At 51.0% G+C, this 10,020-nt stretch overlaps 1 protein-coding gene across 1 annotated transcript; it reads left to right on the top strand.

The window, feature by feature from the left end:
- The first annotated feature begins 60 nt into the window (after window positions 1–60).
- On the top strand, window positions 61–9,855 carry Elp6 (elongator acetyltransferase complex subunit 6). Its single transcript, XM_010624322.3, has 7 exons — window positions 61–131; window positions 1,588–1,666; window positions 3,299–3,369; window positions 6,023–6,144; window positions 7,585–7,786; window positions 8,283–8,426; window positions 9,253–9,855. The coding sequence occupies exons 1-7, from the start codon at window positions 78–80 to the stop codon at window positions 9,379–9,381; spliced, it is 801 nt and encodes a 266-aa protein (XP_010622624.1). The 5' UTR covers window positions 61–77; the 3' UTR covers window positions 9,382–9,855.
- The last annotated feature ends 165 nt before the right edge of the window (window positions 9,856–10,020 follow it).

Consider the following 10,020-nt stretch of genomic DNA (forward strand, 5'->3'; position numbering starts at 1 on the left):
TGAGGTTCTCCACCCTGCGTTAGTCCCGAAGCAGCTCACATTCTCTTCCATCCGCACTTATTTCCTCGGAGTCCAAAATGTTCCCGGAACTCAATAACCTTCTCAACACCACTCCTGACACGGAAGAACAGGTAAACTTGCCTGCCTGAAGGGGGCGAGTCCCGGGAGCGTGGCGGGAGACATCCGGGAAGCGGCGCTCAGGGGCTGGCGGGAAATTACGGCGGCCGCGAGCCTCTGGCTCTCGGGACCGCGATGCGGATTCGCGGCTTGGGTCGGATCAGTCGCGTTCTCAAAGACCGTGAGTGCCCTTAAAAGGCCTCGGGAAGCTCGTCGAACAATTAGATTGCCTTACAGTAATAGACATGAGCCGGGGAGTCCTGTGTTGCCCGCCGGGCCGGGAGGCGGCTGCGGAACGGGCCGGAAGGAGCGCCTGGGACCAGCCGCCATCCTCCCGGGGCCAGGCTCTTCCCCGCCCCAGCCCCCCGCGGCGCCCCGTAGGGGTGTTCCGAGCCGCTAGCAGCCCGAGTGCACCACACACTGACCCTCCGCTCCTTTCTCCACTCTTCTCTCGCACTACGCGGTCACGTTTTCAGTAATGCACAAGTTGTCTCTTCCAGGAACATCTCTGGCTTACTCCATCACTTTTGTCTTGTAATGAAAAGGTGGGCTCCTTCAAGCGGTGTGAACTGCCTTTCCTGGATCTCGTCTAGCCAGTCCTCTACATGACTCTGGTTATCGTGGCAGTTACTGGGGCCAAAGGGAATGGAGGACTGGAGTGGGTACCAGGAAATGACAGCGCTGGGGCGCAGCAGCTCCAGGTGTACCACTGTGAGCTGATCTTTTATTTTCACTACTCAGGATTGAACCCAGGGTCTTTACACTCAGCTATATTTCCCTTTTTAATTTTTGAGTCCGGGTCTTGCTGAGTCCGAGCTTGTGATCCTGCAGTCTCAGTCTCCCAGGGATTGCAGGCATGCACTACCCTTCCCAGCTTGATCTTTCCTATTTCATAAGTGAGAAAGGAGAAACAACAGAAGTCCAGAGAAATTAGGCATTTGCCTAAGGTCACACAGCATGGCAGTGGAGTGTGTCATAAACTAGGTCATCAGGAGAACTCTTATTGGAGATCTCTGTTACCTGACCCCCGAACACCACCCCCAATATAGGACAGAAAATTAGGAAGTTAGGTCAGAAAACCTTTCTGAAAACCCCCCACCCCCAAAGGAGAAAGTCCCTTCCAATCCTGGCAGTCTGTAATTTTCCCTGGAGCCTGAAGGTAGAGAAGCGTCTTTGGTTTGGGATCTGGTTCTCCCAGGGACTGGCTCCTGAGGTGAGAAAGGGCAAGAGAAGCAGTTTCTGCCTTGGAAAGTAGAGGCTGAGGTTAACTTGTACATCATGAGTACAGCACTGATAGCTTTAATCATAGTTTAAGAAAATAATTTTGCTTTGTTTTGGGGGTAAATTTAACATATTTCTACACTCTCCAGGTGTAGAAATTTAGCAGCGGACACAACTCGATTTTTACACTGTGTTGACCTCTTTTTGGGGAGTCAAATTCACCTTTTTTTTGTTTTTCTTAACTTTTAGGGGAAACTGACTCTACTCTGTGATGCCAAGACAGATGGCAGTTTCCTTGTGCACCACTTTCTGTCTTTCTACCTCAAAGGTGTGTGACTCATTGATGTGGAAAAAGAAACCCATTGCAAAAAAATCCCAAAACAAAACAGAAACCAGTGGCCTGTTTCAGGCAGCAGTGGCAAGGTATTTACTAAGAGGAGTTTGGATTTGAGTAGCTAAGAAGCTTTTTTATTAGGTAACAGCACTGGCTTCCTCTCATACCCTCCCAGCCCTACAGAGTGGCATGCACTGGCTGTGCCCACTTCCGGCCTTCCCTTTGTATACCTACTGAGCAGGTGCTAACTACCTCACCAAGGTCCTCTGGTGGCTCCTCGTTTAGTGGCTCCTTCGTCCTTGTGCATGTTGAAATCTCTGGACCCTTAACCCCCGTGACATTTGGCCCTGATGTGGATGCTCCCTAAAGAATATGGCTCTTGCAGTTTACACCTGGAAGTAGGAAAAGGGTCAAAAGCAAAAGAGTCTCATTTATCAGTGGGTTCTCTTGGAGTATGTGCTGTGCCAGGCCAGGGTATGAAGTAGATCTGTGGTGCTCATAGTTGTAATAAAAGCAGCTTTTATTTATCGTTTTTAGTTTTGAGATAGTTTTTCAGTCTTGCTAGGGCTAGAAGAAATGGAGGGATAAAGTGAGTACCAGGAAATGACCCTAGTGGGGGCACAGTACCCTCAAGGTATGGCAATGTGCGTATTTTATAAGTTAAAACAAGCCCAGAGAAATTAGGCACTTGCTTAACGTCACACATGATGAAAGTGGTAACAGCATGGAACTTGTAATCTTCCTGCCTCAGCCTCCTTAGTGCTGGGATTACAGGCATGAGCCACCATACACAGTTTAATTTTGTAGTTTTGAAAGTAATTTTCAGATTATGTTATTGTCAGCACAGAAAAAGCAAGAGAATTTACAGATAAATTATTGGAATGAAAAAGATTTGGTTGTGTAACAGGAGTTTCTTTGTGCTTCCTTTATTTTCTGTGGGATATAAAAATAATTTTTTTGTTTTTGGTTTTTTGAGATAGGGTCTTGCTATATAGTTCACTATGAACTTGAGCTCACTATGTAGCCCAGGCTGGCCTCAACCTTGTGGAAATCCTTTTGCCTCAGCCTCACCTGAGTGCTGGGATTACAGGCGTGCATTACCATACCTGGCTCCTATAAAACTAATTTTAAAAGTGAGTTGTATTCTTGTATACCAGCAGTAAACAGAAACAAAAATTGAAAAAAGACACACTTTATAATAGAACAGTTAAATACCTAGTAATATATCCAGAGAAGTACATGTTAGACTCAACAAATAAGGCATAAGTTTTGGAGTATTTTTTGTTTTTGTTTTGGTTTTGGTATTGGGGCCTGAACCCAGGGCCTTTGCACTAAGCTAAATCCTGAGCCTTTTTTATTTTTTATCTTAGGATAGGGTCTCTCTAAGTTGCCACGTTGCCCAGGCTGGGTTTGAACTTATGTCTTCTTACTTCAGCCTCTAGAGTGCTGGGGTTACAGGTGTGCACCACCACGTGTAGTGGCATAATTTTAAATCTCAGAAAAATTGTGTCTTGGAAGCAGATTTGATTTGTCAGCCTGCAGGGCCTCTGGGTGTCCAGTCTGCCTCAGTGCCTTTGTTCCTGGGTCGTGAGCACAGGCTCTGTAACGATCTGTTTTGTCTTCTAGCTAATTGTAAAGTCTGCTTTGTGGCCCTTGTCCAGTCCTTCAGTCACTATAACATCGTGGGACAGAAGCTGGTAAGTTTCAGACCTCCGTGGTGAGGCCGCTGAGTGGGCGAGTGTGGCAGGCCCAGGTAAAGCTGGCCTTCCTTGTTTGGGTTATAGAGGACTTGGTAAAGGAGAGGCTAAGAAAATCTTGGGACCCTGAACCCCTCACATATAGGGTAGCAAATCAACATGGTTTATTAATTGAAAGTTTATAAAACCGGATCTGTTGTTTGTGGATGTCAGTTTATCAAACCCTGCTCTACTGACTCTGGACCTCTTCAGGTTGTGTCCTGTCCATGTGGTCTTTCGCATGGTCTGCTGGGTTGGGGCTCACAGCTTAGTCTCTTGCTAGGTGGGGGTTTCCCATTGTGTCCCTAGATCTAGGGCAATGGTGGGGAACCTATGGCACATGTGTTGTTTTTCTTTTTTCTTTTTTACCAGGGATCAAACTTGGGACCTTGCACTTGTTTTTCTTTTAAGACAAAAGATGTTCATGTATGAGTTCTTTTTTCTAAGCTAAAGCCTTAGTATTCAGGGTTAACTGTAGTGTTGGCACTTTGCGATAAATAAGTGGGTTTTGGGTTGCAGTTTAGGTACTCAGGCTTAAAAGAGTCGCCTTCACTGCTCTAGGGCCTGGGACCCCACTGTGGGCAGAGGCACTATTTATTGTTGCCTGTCCCTTGCCTCACCCTGCCAGCCCTTCATCTCATCAGATGTGGGCAGATAAGAATAAGATAGCAGAGCCAGGGATTTAGTGCAGTGATTTTGCCACCTGCCTCGCAAGTGCAAGGTCCCGAGTTTGATCTCTGGTACAAAAAAAAAATGAATACAAAAACCATTGCTGGGCGTGGTGGCGCATGCCTGTAATCCCAGCACTCGGGAGGCTGAAGCAGGAGGATCGCTGAGACCAGCCTGGGCTACATAGTGAGTTCCAGGTCAGTCTCAACTACATAGTGAGACCCTGTTTCAACTCCCCCTCCCCCAAAAAAGAATGATATAGCAGAGACCAGTGAGCCTGCTTACCTACCCAGGGATGTGACCTGTGCCCAGGTGTACCTAACTGCCTGAGAATGGGAGTGCAAGGGATACAGGCTTTTGCGTTTGGGGAGCGGACATGCCAGCCTTAGAGAGAGAGCCGGGCCATCGATGGGGAGTGATATTTTTTCCTCCTGGTGCTGTGAATCAAGCACAGGACCCTGGTGCCTTCTAGGCAAGTATTTTACCTCCGAGCTACACTCCCAGCCCAGCAGTGATCTTCACGATGCTAGTCGTACTGTTCCTGGCTCTTTACCATGCTGCCTCTTCTGGTTTGGGAGAAACAAGCATGGGCTGAGAGAAGGGTACCCTCTTCTCCTTTGCAGGGAGGAAGACGTACTGTGGTAGTCAGGCTGGGTTCAGGAACACATGTTGCCCTCCGCGTCTCTGTCGCGTGCGGGTGGCCCTGGCCTGTGTGTTTCTTGGTGACAAAGCTGTGTGTCGCTCATGTGCAGACTGGCCGCTTCTTTCACCTTTGGGTCATCGGCACAGCAGGAACAGCAGGCGCAGCATCGGTGTGTGAAGCACAATGAGGCATCCGTGCTCCTGGCTCATTACTGCACTCACAAGGGGAGGCTGGGCATGAGCGAGCGCAGAGGGGCTGATCTGCCCGCAGCTGTTGGGCCAAACGGTGCTGCGTTGCGAGGGCCCTGTTGGTGGTGTTGTAGTGTGAAGGGCAGATGGGCAGTTGAGCCTGGGCCTGGGTCATGGTGAGTCTGAAGCGTTCCTCAAGAGCTATTTCTGTGCAGCAAGAGCGAGGAGTACCAGAATGCAGATCCTGGGCCCTGCCCTTATTGTGGAAATCTGAAGTCAGACCCAGGAGCCGGGCTCTTTTTTTGGTGGTGCTGGAGATTTTACCAGGGACTCAGGCATGCTAGGCAAATGCTGTACCACCAAGCTACACAGTTACTGTGTAGCTCAGTTACTGGATTTTAATTTCCAGTAGTAACATAAAATGTCATTTTTAAAATGCATGTATTTAAAAAATGAAGTGCATTTAAAATTGGTAATAAAACGTTCTTTAAAAACCAGGCATGATGTCACATACCTGTAACCTCCGCACTTAGGAGGCTGAGGCAGGAAGGGCGCTGTAAGTCTGTGAGCAGCCTGAGCTGTCTCGAAGAAAAAGAAAAAAAACCCCAAAATCAGTGAAAAGTAACTACTACAGCAGTGGTCCACGTCTGGGAAATGCAAGGGCAGCAGACTTGTGGCTTTGCCTGGCCCTTTCTCTGAGTCAGAAGATGCGCCTTCAGGGCAGTTCTGAAGTTTGGAAAAAGGCAATTCATGGACTGTAACTGTCAGGCTGTCTGAACTACATTTAAGTCATACAAGTAAGTTCTCTGCACCACAAAAATGGTCCCCCGTTGATAGCTAAAAATTGGGTAATTATTTGTCTAATAATACCCAATATTGGACAATCATGAAAATACATATATAAAATAGAAACAAAAGAAAATGTTAATTTAAAAATGTGACAAAGAAATAGAAGTGGGAAACAGAATGGGACTGTGGGTGGGGAGCACCTGTGGGCATCTGCAGAGCGGACAGTCTCTCCTTTGAGGGTGCGGCCTGTACCTCGTGAGCTGCCGTCCGGCCCCTGGCTGGTCCCCACCGGGCGTAGTAACTTCCTCTCCTCTGTCATGTGTAGGGCGTCAGCCTGACTGCGGCGCGGGAACGTGGGCAGCTCACATTCCTCGAGGCTCTCAAGTCCTCGGTGGACATCTTCTTCCAGACGCCGGTGGAGCCACCACAGCCCCTACAGTTTCTCAGGTCAGACGTGCACCCCTGGCAGGTGGGCGGACATGGGTGCTGTGCAGCTCCTGGCTGCAGGGCTCAACGCCCCACCCCAATGTTGTAGCGGAATACCAAAGCCCTGGCTCCCATCAGGGGCTGGGGGGTGCATTGTGGACAGTAATACACTTTGCTGTTCTCCAGCCCTGGCTTGGAGCCCTAGCACACTCTAAGCGGCTATGCCCTGGGCCCGCTGCCTGTTTTGTAAATGGTTTCAGTGGAGCTCGGCCGCCTTCATTTGTTTGCATGTTGTCCCTGGCTGTTTTGCTTTGCAGCAGCAGAATGAGTGGTGCACACAGACAAAGACCATGTGACTCACACATGAGAATATTTATTATCTGGCTCTTTCCTTAAAGGTTTGAGATTGGCTTTCCAGCTTACTGTCCGTTCTGAACATCAGCCCTAAACCTGGCTGCTGTTCTTCCTCTAGTGCAGGAGTCGTTGCGGGAGGTCTCCCTCCCTCCCTCCCTCTCTGACCGGCCCTGTGCAGTGGCCTGTGTGACACACACCCCCTTCTTCCTCTGGAGGCAGGGTCTCGTGATGCCTGATGCCCCGGTGTGGGGAGCTGCCCTCCCGTGCTGGGGGCTTGTTCCTAGCACTCGAGGCAGTAGGGCGGTTGCCCTGGGCTCTGTGCGCTGTTCCTCCACCTCTAGCTGGGAACTGAATGCTGGGGGTGTTCCTTAGGGGAGACAGGGAGGGGGACCGGCACGCGTCCAGAGGTCAGATGTGAATGCATTTGCACCCATGTAGCCCTTAGACTACCACTCCTTCCCACCCTGGCACCTGGATTGCTGTCTAGCTCTTTAGCTGCACATGGCCCTCCGAGAAAGCTTTCTTGGTTATCTCCCAGGTGCTATAGCTCCTGGATTGAGGGGCGATATGGAGTCTTTTCTCTTTTTTTTCTTTCCTTTTTTAGATAGGGTCTTGCTATGTTACCCAGGCTGGCTTTGAACTTAACCATCCTTCAGCCTCAGCCTTCTGAGCTGTTGAAATTGCGGGGTTGCACCACTGTACCCAGCTTGTGTGATGTGTCTTAAGGACCCCCAGTTTCTAGCACAGTGCCCTGTACCTTGTCTCCTCGGGAAACACTCAGTGTGGTGTGCCCCTGTCCGCCTGTGTGTCATGCCTTTTCTTTCTTTCTTTTTTTTTGATTTTTTTGGTTTTTTGAGACAGGGTCTCACTATGTAGTTCAGACTGCTCTATGACTTACTGTGTAGCCTGGGCTGGTGTCGAACTTACAGCGATCCTCCCGCCTCAGCCTCTCGAGTGCTGGGATTGCAGTCGTCCGCCACCACGCCCGGCCCATATGCATGCCTTTTCTTTCCCACACTGTGAGGGCTGTGGTACAGCTCTGTGTGCTACTTGGTCACAGGTAAACAAGCAGAGAGCGCTCTGGTGACTTTGGTGTTTTGTCCCCAGGGAGGCCAGTGCTGCGGACCTGCGGCCACTGTATGCATTTGTGCGGGAGGCTCTAAAGCCTGGGGATGGCGGGGAGGTAACGCGGAAGCCCCCAGTGCTGCTGGTGGACGACCTCAGTGTGCTGCTGAGCCTGGGCGTGGGGGCCGTGGCGGTGCTGGACTTCATCCACTACTGCCGGGCCACCGTGTGCGCGGAGCTGAAGGTACCAAGGACCCACAACCTCTGAGAACCCAGCAGATTCAGGCTGGCCCACTCGCTGGCTCACTCTCTTGCTGTGATTTTTTTGCTTATTTACTTGGGCTTTGCCTTTTCTCTGGGAGGCACAGAAATCTTCTGACCTATCCACTCTGGTCTTCCCTACTCCTGTTGCTAAAAATGAAGCCCTCAGAGTTAAAGAGCGATTGGCCCTGTGTTCCGTGCAGCTGGTCAGGTGGCCCTGCATGTCTTGGGCTACGTTATCCTGCCTGAGTTCACTTACTCATCCCCCTTTGGTTCTGGGGACTGAACCCGAGGCGTCATGCATGCCAGGCTCCTTGAGTTTGTTCTGAAATCATCTGAGCTGGGGGTGGTGCTAGGAATTAAGCCCAGGGTGGCAGAGGGTGTCAGCCCTGGGGTGGGGATGGTGCCCACAGCCCAGGGCTCCTCTCCCTGGAGTCTCCCAGTGAGGAGCAGCTCCCATCCCATCCTGTGTCCTGCAGGGAAGCATGGTGGCCCTGGTGCACGACAGTGGCGATGAGGATGAGGAGAACGACCTCTTGCTGAGCGGCCTCAGCCATCAGAGCCACCTGATCCTGCGGGCCGAGGGTCTGGCCACCGGCTTCTGCAAGGATGTGCACGGGCAGGTATGTGGGCTGCGCCGCTCCTCAGCTAGGGAAGCCTTGGAAGCTGTGGGTGCGAGCCAGAGACCTGCATCTTCTTGGTGGCTCCATTGTGACCAAGGCGGAGCTTGAGGCGGCACGGCAGCGACAGAACAGCCCTCTGCAGCACCGCAGGCATCGAACATTCTGGTCTACACTGTGTCTTGGACAGAAAGGGCTTGAGGCTGTGCTGCCCCCGCTCTGCCTTTGGAAGTCAGAGGGACACTGCTGTCTGCCCTCCGGGGCTGCTGTGCTTGAGCATCAGGCATCTCCTACTGAGTGATGGCCCCCAGAGAATGCCACGCTGTCCACTCCAGACCTGGTAGCGGTGATTGGAGTCGTGGCCACAGCCGATGGAAGGCAGATCTGGTAGAGCAAGCGAAGGAGCAGGCCCCGGAACTGCGTGGGGTGCCTGCGGCCCAGTGGAGGAGAAGCTCCTACAGACTGGGCAGGCTCTGTTGTCCCTGTCCCCCAGCCCTTCCCCCAGCGGAGTCAGTGTCCTGCTTAGCTGTGAATCCCAATGTCTAATAAGTACAGAGCTGCATAGAAAAAAGACAAAAGGAAACGCATAAAAATACTGCTGCACTTTTTCTTGGGGGACTTTTTATTTCATTTTACTTACTTTTTCGTTTTCATATTTCCTGTAACAAGCAAATATGACTACAGTAGTGGAAGGGAGGACCTTAATTTTTAGTTCGCTGTTTATTTTACATGTCGGTTCCGTTAGCCTTAGTTGAAGGCTGCAGCAAGGGCGAGGCGGGGCTCACAGGTGGTGGGGGGTGTGCCTCACGTTCCTTCTCCCTCTCTGCAGCTCAGGATCCTCTGGAGAAGGCCGTCGCAGCCCACCGCCCTGCGGGATCGGAGCCTCACCTACCAGTACAAGATACAGGATAAGACTGTGTCCTTTTTTGCCAAAGGCCTGTCTCCTGCTGTTCTGTGACCAGATTTGGGGGCTGCTGGGGCCATGTCGGATGCTCTGTGGACATGGATGATAAGGGCCAAGCAGGAACGGGCCTTGTGCCTGGGAGCAGCATTTCAGGTTGGGCCACAGCTTCATGGTGACTGAGCGATGCCCTGGTAGTTTGTGTGCTTTGTGCCAGGCTGAGCTCGGGAAGCAGGGAGGAGTCTGTGTCCCTGCCCCTGCTGAGAGGGCCTGGGTGTGGGGCCCTAGCCAAGGTCTGTGTGTATTGACTGGCTGGCCTGGAGGCCCTGCAGGTGTGTGCCCCACTTCCGGTTCCATGGTGCACAGCCCTGGCCATCAAGGGCCTGGCATGGGCCTTGGTCACGTAGGGCCTGTTTAGGGCACTTTGAAACAGGTGCTTTGTTTCTGTGTGTAAATTATCCCACAGTGAATTTTATCTTAAAAATAAATACAGTGAAAAAATAACATAGCTGGGCATGGTGGCACACACCTGTAATCCCAGCTCTTGGGAGGCTGAGGCAGGAGGATTCGAGCCCAGCCTGGGCTATGTAGTAAGTTCCAGGTCAGTTTCAACTACATAGTGAGACCCTGTCTCAAAAAAATTAAAAAAAAAAAAAAAAAAACCATTACTTTCCAGTGTACTAAGGAACTTTTTTT

Source organism: Fukomys damarensis, unplaced genomic scaffold (genome assembly GCF_012274545.1).
Source record: "Fukomys damarensis isolate Sample0158 unplaced genomic scaffold, DMR_v1.0_HiC HiC_scaffold_12, whole genome shotgun sequence".
Taxonomy (NCBI): domain Eukaryota; kingdom Metazoa; phylum Chordata; class Mammalia; order Rodentia; family Bathyergidae; genus Fukomys; species Fukomys damarensis.